The 19,340-nt window shown below is 38.8% G+C and overlaps 3 protein-coding genes across 4 annotated transcripts in view; all 3 read left to right on the plus strand.

The window, feature by feature from the left end:
* The window catches only part of LOC126802949 (uncharacterized), a 358,993-nt gene that overhangs the window by 130,505 nt on the left and 209,148 nt on the right, over positions 1 to 19,340 (plus strand). The gene's annotated exons all lie outside the window — the stretch shown is intronic.
* LOC126802921 (nuclear pore complex protein NUP96) overlaps positions 1 to 19,340 on the plus strand; it is a 32,395-nt gene that overhangs the window by 6,181 nt on the left and 6,874 nt on the right. Inside the window, exon 7 of one of the 2 annotated variants that reach the window (XM_050530637.1) lies at positions 614 to 658. The exons of the other annotated variant lie outside the window; for it this stretch is intronic. The gene's annotated coding sequence lies outside the window, so the exon portion shown is untranslated. Of the gene's footprint in view, positions 1 to 613; positions 659 to 19,340 lie in introns of those variants that run through there. 2 annotated transcript variants of the gene reach the window in all.
* LOC126802928 (heat shock 70 kDa protein 4-like) lies at positions 15,396 to 18,027 on the plus strand. Its single transcript, XM_050530647.1, has 2 exons — positions 15,396 to 15,678; positions 16,282 to 18,027. The coding sequence occupies exons 1-2, from the start codon at positions 15,465 to 15,467 to the stop codon at positions 17,973 to 17,975; spliced, it is 1,908 nt and encodes a 635-aa protein (XP_050386604.1). The 5' UTR covers positions 15,396 to 15,464; the 3' UTR covers positions 17,976 to 18,027.

Below are 19,340 nucleotides of genomic sequence, written 5' to 3' on the forward strand. Positions count from 1 at the left end.
TGTAGTTAGATAATCTACTAATTAAACAGTAACTGCATTCTATATTCTAAGAAGATCCGTATTGGAAAAATCTGGAGCTTGTAGAATTTCTGGGCCGCGTCTCCCCAACAATTTTTCAGATCCTTAGTCATCAAACCTTCCAATGATGACTTCAGTTTTGACCACCTAACACATAGAAGATGAGAAATAGAACCACCTTAGGATTCTTAATATATAAGATGATGTGAACTTAACATGACAAAGGGTGCATCTCATACTTCTCGATCATTCACTGGTAATAAGTAAGATCTAGAAGAGGCTGAAATTTATTCATTGCTCACAAATACCAGTTGCATAAGTTCTTTGATTGATGTACTGAATTCTATTAGTTAAGAGCATATATGTGGTGCATTTTTTGTAGCATAAAGCTGCACAGCCTTCCACTTCTCCTGCAGGATGCAAAAAAGAAAATAAATTCAAAAGATGCGACCATGCGAGTCTAAATACTGGGTTATGTTTCTCAAAATCACACAGTATTTCTCTGATATTGAAAATGAAAGATAAATGGTTGGACCTATATATCGTAGAAGTATATTGCTATGTAGTTTAAGGTAATGGCTTTCTATTCAGCAAGAGTTGATTTTGGTGCACATTGAAGTCAAGCAACCAAGGCTGCAGTTGTAAAGAGGCTTCGGCGGCGACGATTTGCATATTTTTAAGCATTCCGCCGTGCAGATTGGGCTGGTTTTGGAACCTGCACATTTGATTGCGCATTTAATCATGCAGGAAGGGGATTGAGCTTCCATTTCAGACACCAAAACCATGATCAACATGACCATAAGAACTTGCACAAGTCTCATGGAACTATTTCCTTCCAATATTCCTCTATCCCTTTCCTTTTTCCTTTCTTGATATTCTGACACACTTAACGAAAACAATCCTTATATAAGCCTAAACCTTAGTCATGAAACAATCTATTAACCTAAAGTTGCACAAACTTTAAATACCTCTTCATCTTTAATTTTGTATTAGTTGCAAAAGGGTTCACCTGCTCTTTGTTTTGATTGAATATCTGGTTGTGTATTCAAAAGCCACCCTTGAAATCACCCGTGGCTTTTATATTAATCAAGTGCAGATCATCTTTCAGCCACAAAATGCAATCAATTTCAGATTTTCATTTACACTAAGAATTGCTTTCATTAATGTATCTTGTGATTGCCTTTGATTTTGCCAAGGAAAAGATAGTGCATTGCTCTGCTATGTGAAGTTCATTAATCTGAGTTTTCATGCATATATGGTTTATTTTATTTTTCTTGAGAAAATGCATGTGTCTTTTAATTTACTGGATTGTGCTTATCTTTTTATCAAAGCTTCTTATACATGACCATTTACGAAACTTCAATACTTGGGTTGTTTACAGACGACAACAAAAAGGAAGAAATGCATTTGCAGATCAAATTGTTGTGGCATGCAAAGATGCATATATATACCTGTTCTTTGGGAAGACGATGATTCGTTAACCAAAAATGTTTTTTTTTAATTGAAAACCAAAAATGGTTAGGGACATAGGGTGAATAGCCTGGTTAAAATCGAATGATTTTTTTTTTTTTTTGCATCTGTAAGGAAGTTTAAGGACCTAAGTATCTACAAGTACGTATAATAAATTAATTATGCTAAAATCAAGCTAGAGCTATAAGAAAAGAAGCTAGAGGTAACCTTCATAACAGAATCAATGAAATGGACGGTTGGCGTCTCAGTATATAACCAGATACGACCAGCTATTAGAATACATGGAAAATTTAAATCACAACTCAGAGCAAAATTTTACAGTGGTGAATAGATGTCAATATGCGAGTAATAGTCTAATACGTACTGACGAACCTATGACTAGCGTATGTGAATAACAATTTCGGGTGTGTTAACAGCACAACCCTTTTAATATTATTGACAAGTGTACGTATTTCTATTTTTCACTTATCATCGAATTGTGAGTACGTAATGGAGGGCATCTCCAACAAAATGACCCAAAACTTATACTCAAACCTAAATTTTGGGTCACTCAAACTCAGTTTAGTCAAACCATCAAAATATCTTCAACAATGGTGACCTAAAACCCATACCCATTTTATATTTTAATCAATTTATTTTTATATAATCATAATTCTACTATTTTTTATATTTATACAATATATGATTTAGGACGGTGAGATTGCAGTTAGATTTTATCTGCCACATGTCATACTTATCTTCACCAATCATTGTAAAATCGTCCATAAGTACCATAGCCAACACTCCACTAAATTCACCAATTCAGAAACATTTCTCTCATTCAAATTGAAATTTGAGCTTTTCATTTTCGTTTGATAACTTTGGTGATCTATAAAATGAATAGGCTTCGGAAATTGCTTAAGAAGGAAGAAGCAGATTCCATTACAAGGAATCGTCAAAGAGCCTTGGTCATGCAAGCAATTGCCTCAGAAATCCAGAGGATCCAGGAGGAAAAATCGCAGTGGGGTGGTTCTCGAGAAGCTCGTTGCTACATCCCAAGAGAGCGGGAAGAAGTGGATCGACGATTGAAGGCTTTGTACTTCACTTCACGGTGTAGGTTTGAGAGTGATATATTTCGTAGAAGATACAAAATGCGACCTCATCTATTTGACCAAATGATGCATGGAGTAGCCAATCACGAACCTTACTTTGTCCAAAAGCGTGATGCTTTCGGAAGAGTTGGCTTCTCTACAGAACAGCTTACAGTCATCCTGGGGATGTTTGTGATTAGTTTCTTAATGTAGCTGAATCTTTGGCAATGGATATTTTGTAATATTTTACTAGAGCAATTTGGAATGTGTACCACAAGCATTATCTTCATTGACCATCTCTAGCGGATTTGCGGCGGTTGCTTAGACATGCTGATAAAAGAGGGTTCCCTAGAATGGGTGGAAGTCTCGACTACATGCACTGGAGTTGGAAGAACTGCCCTATTTCATGGTAAGGGCATTTCACCGGTCATAAAGGAAAACCGACAATCATTTTGGAGGCGGTTGCATTGTATGATACTTGGATTTCTCCTGCATATTTTAAACTTCCAAGTTCTCTTAATGACATCAACGTTCTTGGAATGTCTCCACTATTTAATGATGTATGCAGAGGACAATCTCTTCGAGTCAAATATCGTGTAGCCGATCAAGAATATGATCAATGCTACTACCTAGTGGATGGGATCTATCCTAAATGGGGGACTTATGTGAAAGCAATCAAAAATCCAATTACGCCTCAACAAGGTCACTTCACAAAGATGCAAGAGTCGTTCAGATTAGATGTAGAGAGGGTGTTTGGAATTCTCCAAGCTCGTTTTGCAATTGTTAGAGGACCAACTTGCGGATGGCCCAGGGAGGATCTCTCCTACATCATGATGACCTGCATTATTTTGCATAATATGATTGTGGAAGATGAGCACAACGAAGAAAAGGAAGTGGTAATTGATCGCAATGAGATCCCAACAAGACCAATGGCTGCAAAAGTATATGAAATGTATGATTATGATCATCAAGTTGAGCGTGGAGCCCCTGCTCTTGATGAATTCATGCGTCGCTACCAGGCGGTTAGATGTCCAGTTTTGCATAATTACCTCCAGGAGGATTTGGTTAAACATCTATGGAATGTGAAGCTGCAAGAAGAGCATGACGACATATAATGTGTGATTTGATTTTTTGTGCTTTTAATAATTAGTGTGGCTATGGTGTGTTTTGCTTGTGTTTTAATTATTGTAATGTGGTGTGGTTTGTTTGTGTGTTTATTTGTTGTTGTTGTTGTAGCAGTTTAATGTGATTTAATGAATAAATGTGAGCTTATGAATTAAAAAAAATTATAATTTTATTTCATAAATTAAAATAGAAACGATATAGAACAACAACTTAAATAATACAACATTTCAATTATCTCCCGTCCATTGAGTTTCCTGAACCGGCACATTTGAGTCCAAAAAGTCACCTTCACCTTGAGTGGACGGTGCTTGAGAGTGAGCTCGTTGGTTGTGGATATGGCCTGGACCTATAGTCTTGTTCCTCTCTCTAGATAATCATTGCTTGTTTCCTCTCCCAATAACCTCTTTTTTTAGGTGTGTACATTGATAGATCCACCACCATTGCCACTGCATCATCCGTGCACTACTTGGCAAGTTTGGTCTCCTCTATGAGGCGCTGCCTATATTCGAGATCACGATCTCCTTGGTCTGCAATTCTTTGCATCTGAATCAATAGTTCAGATGAAGAGGTTTGGTTAGCCTTTTTCTTGGCTGCCCTTTGAGCTTTTTGGCCTAGGGGGCGTGCATATACACTTGAAGGGCTTGGAGAGTGATCCTCTTGTGTGTCTCCTTGCTCCAAGTTAATAGGTGACGGGCCACTAGAAAAATTCATCGATGGAAGATCGCAAAACTTTGGCGTGTCCTTCAATATTGGCCAACAATGTGCAAATTCAAACTCATGCCCTTTGTTGTTTGTAACATACAAGGACTTAGCTTGTATTTCCTATATATGTATAAATAAAAAATATATATTAGTAAGTTCATGACTTCTCATTTAATATATAAACAAATAAAGGGCATTGTCAATGTATATACTTAGTAAGTAGTAAGTATACACAAAAATATATTTATAGCATGTATATATTATATAAATTAATCATATGCATCTTATTAATCAAATACGTCCAACAAGTAAGAAAATTTGTTTTAAAATTTTTTTTTTTTAAAATTGTTTATCTTCCTTTGGTTTTGATCAGCATTGGATTAACTTGATTATATATGAACTGTATTATCTCAGTCAATTTTTCAATTCTCGTGAGCGGTTCTGCAACTCCTCCCTTTTACCCCCTCCGAGGCTTAAGACATGGAGACCCTCTTTCTCCCTACATTTTTATTCTCTGTCTGGAACCTCTTCTCAGACATTTAAATGCACTTTCTCTAAAAGGATCTTCCCATATTGGCATTATTCCAGCCCTCAAATGCAATAGAATTTCTAATCTTTTCTTTGCTTATGACTGTCTTTTATTTTGCAGGGCGTCGACCACATCTGCTCATAATATGGAAAAAAATTTGAACTCCTTTTCAGTTGCCTCTGGTCAACAGATTAATTATGATCAATCTTCTGTAATTTTCTCTTATAATGTTCCCAATCGTTGTAGGATTATTTTAACCTCTATTCTGAATATTCAACATAAAAGTATTATTGGTCGTTATCTGGGTATCAACAATATTGTCAACTGAAAAAACCCTATTAATACTAAGGACATCATTCTGAAAACTCAGAAAAAGATGACTGGTTGGAAGGCCAAGTCTCTCTCCAGATGTGGTAGACTTACTTTATTGAAGACAAATATAACTGGAATGCCTAACCATATTATGTCTTGCTTCAAGTGCCCTAGTTCTATATCTCGAAAACTTAATGCTTTTAATATAAATTTCTTCTGGGGTTCTCCTTCTTCCCATCCTATTGCTTGGTCTGATATTGGTACTCCAAAATCTAAAGGTGGTCTAGGCATTAGACCTTTTAAACATTTTAATTCGGCAACTCTTGCTAAATTGGGTTGGAAAGTTTTGACAAATCTTGATAATCTTTGGGTTAAAGTTATTAAAGCCAAGTACTTGAGAAAACATTCTTTTTTTAATGCCTCCAAGACTAACTCTTCTTCTGCAGCTTGGAAAGGTATCTTAGACACTCGTCCAATTCTCCAAGATGGAATGCGCTAGATTCTTGGTAAAGGCTTTGAAATAAATTTTTGGCTTTATAATTGCTGTCATCCTTTCCCTCTTTACAACTTGGTTTCTCCAACTGATCATTCTTCTCTGAATTTGAATGCTAAAGTTGAAGACTTTATTCTTAATGGTACTTGGAATTTTACTTCTCTTTCTAATGTTCTTCCTGCTGATGTGATTCAGAAAATACAAAGCTATCCAATTCCTTATTTTCCCTCTGCTGACTATTTTGTATGGGGCCTCACAAGTCATTGTAATTTCTCTATCAAATCTGCTTCTAATCTCCTGTCTATCACCTCTCCTACTCATTCTGCTACTTCTATTATTTCTAAAATGTGGCCCTTACCTCTCCCTCCCAAAATTAAAATTTCCAGCTGGCAACTTTTAAGGAATCGCTTATTGACACAAGACCAAATTTTTACAAACTCCCCCATTGATAGAAACTATCCTTTCTGTGATTCGCAAATTGAATCTATGGATCATCTCTTCCTTTCTTGCCCTTTCTCTACTCAAGTTTGGTCTTCCTCAAATTTTACAATTCCCCCATCCTTTTCCTCTCTTTCTGTATGACTCTCCTCAATCAGTTTTGATAAACTTTCCTTTTCTAAGGCTTTAACTGTAATAACCCGAATTTTCGAGTATAAATTATTTTAATTTCTTGCAAATAGTATGTTTGGTGATTCGAGTAAAATCACATTCTACACCTTCTTGTCGATATGTTTACGAAATGAAAGTGGTTTCGGAAATTTAAGGTTGAAAAAGCTTACGTTTTCAGTGGCTAAAGAGTCGACTTTTATTCCGTCACTCATCTTCGAAAACTTCATTCACTGTAATAACCTAAATTTTCAAAACAATATTTGATTTGATTTGAATTCAATAAAGTTATGAAATTCAGTTAAGATGAATATGATTGTTTGCAACTTTACGGAACGGAAACGGAAATGTTCTCGGAACGTTTAATAAGAAAAACGTTACGTTTCCGAACGAAATTATCGACTTTTATTCCGTCGCTCGATTGCGAAAACTTTCTTCACGAAAGTTATAGAGCTCGTCGATACGAGTTCGTGAGCATGTGACACGTTTTAATCGGACGATGTACGTAAAAGTTATTAACATCGGAAGTTAGTTTCCGATTTGGAAACTAGTATAAATAGGATAATTGTGTGTTTAGGGTTTCCATTTCAGGAAACCCACTCTCTCTCATCCCTCCGCCTCCCTCCTCATTCTCTCTCCCCGATTCGCACCCTCCCTCCCTCAGAAAATTCATCATCGGCGATCTCCCTCACCGCTCGACCGTGTCGCCCACCGCCTGCCTAGGAAGCATCACGCGACCCCCCACTACCGACCCCGAGCTCGACACGCCGTTCCACGCAGTGCCGGAGCTCCACCAGCTACCCCTGGATTCGGCAGAAAGAACGTCCCCATCCTAGGCGCATCTCCGACGAAGCACGAGCACAGAGGAGGGCTTCTCGACGCCGATCCTCGCCTTGGTGCTCTCTGCCTTCAACTTGGAGGCCAAACTTCATCGATCCGAGTTCTTCCCAAGGATTTGAAATTCATCGGCGATCCAAGCCTTTCCGAGGCCAAATCGGAGGTTCTAGCTTCGATCAAGGTATTAATGGATGTGTTTATTGGTTGTGAGTGTTTGATGTTGAATTTTGGATAGTTTAGAATGATTGTGGAGTAAGATCGGAGGAGGGGAGGAAATGAGGAACACCGCCGCCTTAGGCGGCGCGTGTGCGAGCGTGTGATGGTGTAGGGGCGGTCTTAGACCGTGCAGAGGTAGAGGAGGAAGAAAAAGAGAGGTTTTGGGCGGCGGTGGCGTGATACGTGCAGTTGGGGGTGTCGGCGCGTGGGCCCCACGCGCTGCCACAGTGAGTGGCGCGTGAGCGCCACGCGCGGCCTGCCGGAGGTGGCGTGTGCACCCCACGCGCCGCCACGTGCGGTGGTGTGAACAGTGATTCCAGAAGGGTATTTAGGTAATTTATTTACGTACGGTAAATGTAAATTTAATTTTACGTACGGTAAATGTAATTAAATTTTACGTACGGTAAATGTAATTAAATTTTACGTACGGTAAATGTAATTAAATTTTACGTACGATAAATGTAAATATAAATTACTTTCAGTAATTGTAAAAAGTAATTTGTAAAAGGTTATTTAGTAAATTTTATTTACTGAGTTTGTATTTACATTTAAATAGTATGTATACGTACAGAAATACGTAAACATTATGTATATGTACAGAAACAGTATGCATACGTACATAAATACGTAAATACTATGTATACGTACATAAATACGTAAATAGTATGTATACGTACAGAAATATGTAAATAGTATGTATACGTACAGAAATACGTATTATTTTGTGAATTTGTACAGTAATACATGAACAGTACTGTGAATAGTGACATTGAATAGTAACCGTGAACAGTAACTTCGTATAAACCAAAAATTGCTGAACAGTAACCGTTTATTACTGTTTCGGCATTTAAAGGGTTACTAAATGTTTCTAAATTCTTTTCTTATCTTATCAAGGTGATCTATAAAGCGAGGAAAGGAATTATCTTCGGAAATTGTGGGATTACGCTCGACTCGATAAGGTGAGTAAAATCTCACATATTTATGAATCTACCCTTGCGGTGATTCTAAGATATTTGCAAGAGTTTTAATATTGAAATACGACATGTATACAATATAATGGATTCTATATATATTGTATAATGGTAATAAGTACATATATGTATAATTTGCTATATTATATACTGTTATGAATTCATCAGGATTAGGTCAATTCGATGACAAGCATGTGAGTTTAATATTGAAATTGTTAAACGTTTTGTCTTCGGACGTGTTTATAAATTGTGACATGTATAAGATATAATGAATTATATATATATATATATATCGTACAAATGGTAAATAAATACGTATATATATATAGTTTGCTATATAATATACTGTTATGATTTATTTGTGATTCTGATTTGTACAATATGATGTGAGATTATTGTACGTGTTTGGCAAGTCGAAACCTAGCCTTTGGCCGGGCGAAAGTTACGATACAGTTAGAGCTCTAGTCTGTCTGCCTTAGTACTGCATGTGAGGTAACGGGTGGTTATCTACTCATGGGTACTCAGATTGTTTTGGATGTTGGGTAGCGGGTGGCTATCCAATATCGGCGGTGTATTACGAGAGGGGTAACAGATGTGTACCAGCGTTCTTGGTACCCGTATTATAAATGCATTTGGGTAACCAGAAGGGTTACTTAATTTTCTCATGAGCGTTTCATTTCATATTCCTTTGGGACAACCAGATGGGCTGTCCATTGACTCATGAGGGCATTTATATTTGTTGATTTGTGATTTTTCGTATATTTTGATATGCGAATTATATTTTGATTTTACTCATACGAGTTATAAGCTTACCGGGTTTGTGTTTACAATCCCGGTGCACCAATTCGATGGTGTAGGGGATAATTCCGCAGGTGCTGATTAGTGGAGATTGAGAGACGACTCCGGAGGCTCGAAGTCGTTCGTATCCTGCTTGTGGTGAGGTTTTCTAGCGAGGATTTGTGTGTGAGAATTGGTGTGGTTTTATTTGTGAGAGATTGTGAGGATTATTACATTCCATCTTATGTAATGTTAAATTATAAATTTGGGTTGTAATAATTTGGTTTTCTAAGTTGTATTGAGAACTCAGTGATGATCCGCTGTGCACTTAAATGATTTCGATTTCATTGATATTGTTTTTGGTGTTCTAACAACTTTGAAATTTTGAGTTTTTAAGCTCGAAATTTTGGGGTCGTTACATTCACGAAAGTAGTAGAGCTCGTCGATACGCGTTCATGGACATGCGGCATGTCTTAAAGGATGTCGTATCTGAAACTTGTTAACAACGGAAGTTGGTTTCCGATTTTGGAAGCCTATAAAAATGACATTTTGTAACGACCCCGAAATTCTGAGCATAAAAACTCAAAATTTCAAAGTCGTTAAACACCAAACAATCTCGATGAAATCGAAATCATTTAAAATGCCACAGCGGATCATCTATGAGTTCAAAATACAACTCAGTCAAACCGATTATTACAAACCAAATTATAATTCAACATTATAACAAATGGAAATGTATGATCCTCACAACAACCTCACAAGATAGTCACACAAAATCCTCACACAAGCTGGAGATAAATAACTTTAAGTCCTCTGAGCGGTCCGTCAATTCCCGCTAATCCACACCTGCGGAGTTATCCACTACACCATCAAATTGGTGCACCGGGATTGTAAACACAAACCCGGTAAGCTTTACAGCTCGTATGAGTAAAATGAAAATATAACTCGCATATTAATATATATACGAAATTCCACAAATCAAACAAATATAAATGCACTCATGAGTCAATGGACGGCCCATCTGGTTGTCCCAAAGAAATATGAAAAGAAGTGCTCATGAGAAATTAAGTAACCCTTCTGGTTACCCAAATGCATTTATAATACGGGTACCAAGAACGCTGGTACACATCTGTTACCCCTCTCGTAATACACCGCCGATATTGGATAGCCACCCGCTACCCAACATCCAAAACAATCTGAGTACCCATGAGCAGATAACCACCCGTTACCTCACATGCAGTACTATGGCAGACAGACTAGAGCTCTAACTGTATCGTAACTTTCGCCCGGCCAAAGGCTAGGTTCCGACTTGCCAAACACGTACAATAATCTCACATCATATTGTACCAAATCACGTCCGAAGACAAATCAACATTTTAACAAACTCAATGTTAAAATCACGTACAATAATCTCACATCATATTGTACCAAAAATCATGTCCGAAGACAAATCAACATTTTAACAATCTCAATGTTAAAATCACGTACAATAATCTCACATCATATTGTACCAAAAATCATGTCCGAAGACAAATCAACATTTTAACAATCTCAATGTTAAAATCATGTACAATAATCTCACATCATATTGTACAAATCAAAATCACATGCTCGATATATAAATCTCGTCATCGAAATGACATAAATCACGATAAAATCATAACAGTATATTATATAGCAAACTATATATATATGTACATATTTACCATTTATACAATATATATATAATCCATTATATCATATACATGTCATATTTCATAAACACGTCCGAAGACAAAAAACTCGTCCGAAGACAAAACATTTTAACAAACTCATGTTAAAACCACGTACAATAATCACACCTCATATTGTATAAAAATCAAATCACATGCTCAATATTTAATTCTCATCATTCGAAATGACCAATTCCAATGAATTCATAACAGTATATAATATAGCAAACTATATATATATGTACTTATTACCATTTATACGATATATATATATATATATGTAATCCACTATATTGTATACGTGTCGTAATTCAATATTAAAAACTCTTGCAAAATCTTGAACCACCGCAAGGGTAGATTCGTAAATAAGTGAGATTTTACTCACATTCTTTCCTGCGTGCAACTTCCAGGACCCTGAAAGTAATTTCCTCACTCGTTTTGTCAGTCACCTAATAGCACGATAAATGCTTAGAAAATGATACTTAAAATATCAGGTAACGAGTTCAGCACAGCTAAGTGTTGTTCATAAAACATTGTTCACGGGAACACTGTTCATGTTACTAATCACTGTTTTTCTACAAACCACTGTTCACAGTTACTGTTTTACCAAAACACTGTTCACAGTTACTGTTTTACCACAACACTGTTCACAGTTACTGTGTTACCATGCCACTGTTCACATTACTGTTACAGACACTATTCATGCGACGGGACTATTCACCGGTACTATTCACATTCACTATTCATGCGGCGTTACTGTTCACCGACTGCCACCAATCATCACCAAATTTCACCACCACAACCTAAACAACATTTCCAACAACTTCCTAGTTGACACAAAGTTCTAAATCCGAGCCTAAACAGTCCAAACACCGAAGAACATATATTCGGCACTATTCACAAACCCTAGAAATTGAAATTTTGATTCGGGTACTTACACTTCGATTTGGCTCGATTCCTTTTGTGGGAATGTTGCTGGGACTGAGACAAGCAAAACCCCCCAAGAATCTCGAGCCATGGTGGCCGGAGGAGGCGGCGCCGCCACAACAGTAACTTCCGGCGGTTGCTACACCGTGTGTGGTTGTCGCCGGAGTGCAAGGCATAGCCCAAAAGATGGAGCTCGTCGAGCCCGTCAGTTTGATAGGTGGCACGACACGAGGCGACGTCTGATGGTGGAGAAATCGGCCGGAGAAGTTTTTTTGGGTCGGGTGAACAGTACCCGAGCTCGGGTGAACAGTAACCCGAGCTGATTTTTAGAAAAATCTGATTTTTAATCTCCTTTCCTTCCTTTTATACTATTTCCAAAATCGGAAACGAACTTCCGACGTTAATAACTTTCGCGTCCGACGTCCGATTCGAACGCGTGACGTGTCCATGAACTCGTATCGATGAGCTCTACGACTTTCGTGAAGGAAGTTTTCGCAACCGAGCGACGGAATAAAAGTCGATCTATACGTTGCGGTAACGTTACGTTTTCTAATTAAACGATCCGAGAACGTTTTCGTTTTCGTTTCGAAATGTCGCAAACCTCCAATTGTCGTCTTGAATTAATTTAACAAGTTTAACACTTTGAAAATACTCGACATTTAGTTTCTAAAAATTCGGGTTATTACACATTTTTCTAAACAAAAATCAGAAAACCAAAAGACGAAACCGAGGCGGCCCGAACCCGACCTGATTCCCCTTTTCAGCTAAATCTTTCTCATCGGCGATCTCTCTCCTCCGGTTGCCGTGCTCGACACCGCCGGTGTCGTTGGAACCGCACAACCAAGCCGTATCGATCGGTGGTGGTGGGAACCCACCCGTTGCAGCATTTTAGCCGCGCCCGAGGAAGCACATCGACGGCTCCGTCAAGCTCTACGTCGTCGGCGAGAGCGGGGCATGTAGCGATCGTCGCAGGTCCTCCCTCCTCCTTATAGACACGAATCCACCGGCGGTGAAGCTCGAATTGAGCCATTTCATCTCCAATCTTCAACCACTGATCGGGGATCTTGCGGCGGCGATTCTGGCAGTGTCCGGCTGACTTGGAACTAACCGCAGGTATGGTTACGACCTCATCCTTTTGATCTACATTTTTATTGTTGGAAATTTGTTGATTCGATGAAGTTTGGGCGGAGGTGGGGGTGATGCGCGTGCCGCCATCTACGGCGACGCATGGGAGCAGGTGAGGACGGCAGGGACTAGGTAATAGGCCTAGGACGGTGTAGGAAGGAAATCATTGGGTTTCGGGGGCTGCGAATGAGGTCACGAATGACTGTTTGTGCGGCGCGTGAGCCCCACACGCGGCTATTTTGGGCGGCACGTGAGCCCCACACGTGTGCCGCCCAAAGTAGCCACATCTCATGACTATCCAAAACCAGCCACATCTCATGCAAATCGTCCTCATCTTCCTCTCTGACATCATTCTTCATATGTCTAGGTATGCTTACTGGGCCTGCAACATGCATATTTTCTTCTCTTAACATACTCATTTGACCATGGTGATCCGCAATGAAAGCTTCACATAACTTCTGATGATTATTTCCCCATCTCTTAGTCAGCTCGTGACCATCCAAATCTCCACCCTCTTCATATAAATTGTCATACCGATCCTCACTGACATTACAGTTCATAAACCCTGGTCCAGGAGAAGCTAGTGGAAGACCAATGTTCAGCTTTTTACGTTTTCTCTTTCCAATACATGGCATTGCTGCTAAATCTAAGACTCCACTATCTGCAATTTTTGGAAGTCTGCCATCAATTACATATTGCTGGTGGAAAGAGCCAAAGCCACATGGGGGAACTGTACCATCATTAGCTTTTTCATGTGCTTATATTCCATTTCTTGTAGCCTCATCTTTCACTGGTACAACGGTAGCATCGTCGATGTATCCTATATCACCTGTGTGCAACCATCTTTCTTTGTCTATGGTCCTCGCATTCGCCGCAGGATCATTTAGGTATCCTTTCATAATTTGGCTCCCTCGGATGCAAATTTCTCCAGATTGGTTTCGGGGAAGGGATTCATTAGTGTCGGGGGTAATGATTTTCATCTCAACATTTCTTACCACGGTTCCGCATGCACCTGATTTGATATCGTAGGGTTCTTTTGCAAATGCCAAGCACATTGATAGAACTGGTCCAGCCTCAGTCATCCCGTAACCCTGTCTGAGTTTGGCATCCGGCAGTTTCGTCCTGACAGTGTCCTCGAGCTCCTTCACAGTATCCTATCACAATGCACACAAAGCAGCCCCTTTCAACCCAAGAATCTTTGTACTCCACACTAAAAGGATTATGCACTGTGGAAATAAGCTCCATCTCCTGGTGAGCAGATCTGCGGGTTCTATCAGTTTGACGAGCAAGACAAATCTTCTTCAGCACATACTTCTTCTTTTCGTGCTTATACCTTACAAGAATAACAGAACCAAAAGAACCTTTCCCAATTTGCTCCAGAATTTCGTGATGGTCCATCTTAATCCCTAACACTCTCATTCTTCACTCTTCCTAGAACAACAATAGTGTCAAGTTTTCTATTTTGTAAAATTTTTTAATGACTCTAAATAATAAATTTCTTTAATGGTATAATTAAATCAATATGTATTTTTCGATTAATCTAAAATTAGTTATTCCTATAACTAAATTAAACTAGAAAATAATTGATTTAATTACAACCGTTAAAAAAATATTAATTGAATTGAATGTCTGATTACCATTTCGAATTGTCAATGACATTCAATTTCTGATTTACGTCGGAATCATGTAGCTTCAAATACGATCATCCATTTATGTGCTGACATGAGTTTTATTCGGATCCGCACTAACTTTTTGGACTTTTGGGCCACGTATGGAATTTTGTCGAGCTCTTGGTCGATTTAATTTTTTTAATGAAAATGATTTACTCCATTAAATTTCATGTGTCTACAATATCTGCAGAATGTTTCCAAGCCGCTCCTCTTTTGGCCCTTGTAGACATCTTTGAAAAAATTTTTAATCTAGCTAGATGATGACCTATAATGTTTTGGAGTGAATAATTATGAAGAAGATGTGTTGTATTTATAGAGATTTCAAAGTAATGTGTTGCAATGGGAGGATTCTATTTTCAATTTTTTTTCTATTATTTTCAATTAATTTAATTTTGGATTGAGGCAATTAAAGATTAGTGATCAATTGATCCATTAGTTACCAATGGTAATAAATAAATGGGGCCCAGTTGTTAATTTACACCTTCAATTGCTTAATCAACGCGTGGAAAACAATTAAAACTAGTATATTGTCTTTTGCGTGATTAAAGGAGAAGAAAAGAGAATCAATGTGTTAGTTGGATAATGGCAGGCTTGGGGCCTACTGTGAATAGTTATTAGTTTTTCTATTTAGAAACCGATCTAAATTGGGCGGTCAAATGGGCTGAAACCCAAAACACAAAATGAGTTTAGTAGTTAGAAAGTCAATATTTTTTAGGGCGTGTCAAAATGGGTTTTAGGTCATCTTGTTAGAGATGCCCTAGCGTCAATTTCATATATTATATAGACTCTCACCCTCACACAACACAGTAACCGGTTGAAAAAAACCAAACCAAACCAGGCAGTTGGTGTTAGCATTCTTTGTTGCAAGTCTACTCTCTGAAAAGCTCACCTGAATAAGTACTCAATGCGCGGAAAAGGAGATGGACCCGCGATCGGGATCGACCTCGGCACCACCTACTCTTGCGTCGGAGTGTGGCAGCACGACCGTGTCGAGATCATCGCCAACGAGCAGGGTAACAGAACCACTCCGTCTTATGTTGCCTTCACTGATACGGAGAGGTTGATCGGTGATGCCGCCAAAAACCAGGTCGCTCTGAACCCCGTCAACACCGTTTTCGGTAGGTACGCAAAACCCCTTTGTTTTAATTCAAGATTTGTATTTGGGTTTTATTTTGTTTGATTTTGCTGGTGTTTTTGATGCTGTGGTTTTGTTGTTTCATGGTGTTAGCTTCAATGCATGCTAATATATACAATGTTTAAGTTGTTGATTTGATATACCTCACCTTCAAGCTTAATTTTGCTGTTTGATTGTTAAAGAATATTATTTCTCTGTGGTGAACTGGATTAAATGGAATTGATCGTCATTAATTGAGATATTTAGCTTGGATTTCCAGAGCTTGCGGGTCTATGATTTGATTTTTAACTTATTGGGTGTTTGTTATTAATTCATTTAATTGATTTCACCCAAAATAAGAGGGTCTATGAATTGTGCAGTAGGTCGGGTTTGCGGGTCTTATTTTGGCTATGTTCAATCGAGATGTTGCCACTTGATTTGTTTCTCTGTAGATTTGTGTTAGCATCACTCATTTAAAATTGGATTTTCTTATAGATAAAGATGAGAAGGCAAGACTTATGTAGGTTGATCTGTTGTATATAGTGGCTATATAATCTCTGCTTAGAAATGTGATTTCTGATTGGGTTTCGTTTTGTTATGTTTGCAGATGCAAAGAGGTTGATTGGTAGAAGAATTAGTGACCCATCTGTTCAGGGTGATATCAAGCACTGGCCCTTCAAGGTTGTTGCTGGTCCTTCTGAGAAGCCCATGATTGTGGTCTCATACAAAGGTGAAGAGAAGCAATTCTCTGCTGAGGAGATCTCATCTATGGTTCTCATCAAGATGCGGGAGAATGCTGAGGCCTATCTCGGCTTAACAGTGAAGAATGCAGTTGTTACTGTGCCGGCTTATTTCAATGACTCGCAGCGCCAGGCCACAAAGGATGCTGGGGTCATTGCTGGTCTTAATGTGATGCGTATTATCAATGAGCCCACTGCTGCAGCCATCGCTTATGGTCTCAAAAAGAAAGAGACCAGCGTTGGAGAGAAGATTGTATTGATTTTTGATCTTGGAGGAGGAACTTTTGATGTGTCTCTACTGATGATTGAAGAGGGTATATTCGAAGTCAAGGCTACTGCTGGTGTTACTCATTTGGGAGGAGAAGATTTTGATAACCGGATGGTAAATCACTTTGTTCAAGAGTTCAAGAGGAAGAACAAAAAGGACATTAGTGGGAATCCAAGAGCTCTTAGAAGATTGAGGACTGCTTGTGAGAGTGCGAAGAGGATTCTGTCATCCACTACTCAAACGGCCATTGTGATTGACTCTTTGTGTGAGGGCGTTGATTTCCATACATCTATTACTCGTGCAAGATTTGAAGAGCTGAACATGGATCTATTTAGGAAGTGCATGGAGCAAGTCGAGAAATGTTTGAGAGATGCAAAGATGGACAAGAGCAGCATCTATGATGTTGTGCTTGTGGGTGGTTCCACTAGGATTCCAAAGGTGCAGCAGTTGCTCCAAGACTTCTTCAATGGAATGGAGTTGTGCAAAAGCATCAACCTGGATGAGGCTGTAGCTTATGGTGCTGCTGTGCAAGCCGCTATGTTGAGCGGTGAGGACAATAAGAAGGTTCAAGACCTCTTGCTTCTGGATGTCACTCCTCTGTCCTTGGGACTGGAAACTGCTGGAGGTGTTATGACGGTGTTGATCCCAAGGAATACTACCATTCCAACCAAGAAGGAACAGGTGTTCTCTACATTTTCGGAGAACCAACCTGGTGTTTTGATTCAGGTCTTTGAGGGTGAGAGGACTAGAACTCGGGATAACAACTTGTTGGGAAAATTTGAGCTCTCTGGCATTCCTCCAGCTCCAAGAGGTGTTCCACAGATTACTGTTTGCTTTGACATTGATGCCAATGGTATCCTCAATGTCTCAGCCGAGGACAAAACCACTGGACAGAAGAACAAGATTACCATCACAAACGACAAGGGAAGGCTATCCAAGGAGGATATCAAAAGGATGGTACAAGAGGCTGAGAAATACAAGTCGGAAGATGAGGAACACAAGATGGTGGAATCCAAGAATGCTCTGGAGAATTGTGTTGTGCGGAACACAATTAAAGACGGCAAGATTGCCTCAAAGCTTGACGCAGCCGACAAGAAGAACATTGAGGATGCAATTGAACAGGCAATCCAATGGCTTGATGTGAAAGACTCAACCGGTTATTCTCAAATACAACCGACAAAAGACGGTGGTAACATTGTTGTTAATGGTGATATTTATATTGTTTCAGGTAATCACGTTAGTGGAAACATAGGAGACAGTAATGGACAGTTCTCAATTGGCAACAAGAAATAGAAGACTGTTTAAACCAATACTTATATATGGATGTGTATGCATCTTCAGAAGGATATGTGTAGTTGTTATTTTTGTGTTCATCTTTCTAGAATTGATTACTGATGAGAGAATTGTATAATTGTGGGTTAATTACCAACATCGATCCACCCTGCAAGCCAGCCTCTGGACATTCGTTCGTAATTAAGCAATAGTGAAAGTCGAGAAACCCTTACCTCAGCAAAAGCTAGCACGTACATTTTGGCTGTGATAATGGTTCCAGAAACAACCAGTTCTTAAAGGCAAACTTGCTAGAGTACTGCGAATCAAAACACCACCATCTACAAGTTAAGTTTGTCCAGTATTAAACTTGTAAGACTAATGCAAATTACATTCTGGTAAAAATGAGAACAGTCATGTATCGAGTTGAATCTGACATTGATAGCAAGGGATATAGCTGAAACAGCTAAACTGTTGTCTGTTTGTTATGAAGATTGCTACAGTTTCAGATATAAGTAATCAATGTTACTATGTTATCCTAGATAACAACATATTTCATCTTCTTGTTCGCGTACTACTATTGTTTTAAATTTACATATATACAGGTAGTGTGTAACATATGCCTGAATTGTCTAATATATAGCTTTAACTGTATCCATGATTTTCATCAATTCAGCCAAAATAAAGTTCCAGGTGCACCTTTCGGGTTGAATTTTGACAAAACACAAACAAAAGCCGCTGCAGCGCGCGGCCTATGTACTAGTGTAATCCATGCTAGTAACTAGTAAGAGAAATATGATACTGTTGAGCTTTGTGAATTCTCCAAATGCCTTCAGTGTCTCTAACATAGGTCAGTTGATATTCCTCTGCGTGACAAATATCATGTCTGCATATTCCTCAGCATCTCCCACGGCAGGAACTACAGTACATGACCGGTGGCTTGACTGGGGGTTTGGCAAAATCAAAACCCAATTTCCCAAGCTTCTGATTCGATTCCATACTTTCCGTGACTGATCAAGCTGGTTAACATGATGAATAGTAGGGTCATCAACAGGAATGCATGCGCAATAGAGATCTCCACCAAACTCCACAAAGTACAGGTTTTGAACACCATCTATGCTCGAGGAAAGGGAAATTTGTTGAAGTGCAACGCTGAAGGTATAGATTGTTACCAATCTGATGGGACGCAAAGCATAGTAAATTGTTTCATCTGCATAAGCAATAACATCATACAGCGAGTCTTCAAATCGATGTGAATCAATTTTAAACATACTCCAGCCTCTATCTTCATTGCATGTATACAACATGTAATCTATTTCATTTTTTCGCCACTGAAGGCCCATAAAAACAATACCACAAGTAGGACGGCAAGTTAGAGTTGTCATGAAC

Source organism: Argentina anserina, chromosome 7 (assembly GCF_933775445.1).
Source record: "Argentina anserina chromosome 7, drPotAnse1.1, whole genome shotgun sequence".
Taxonomy (NCBI): domain Eukaryota; kingdom Viridiplantae; phylum Streptophyta; class Magnoliopsida; order Rosales; family Rosaceae; genus Argentina; species Argentina anserina.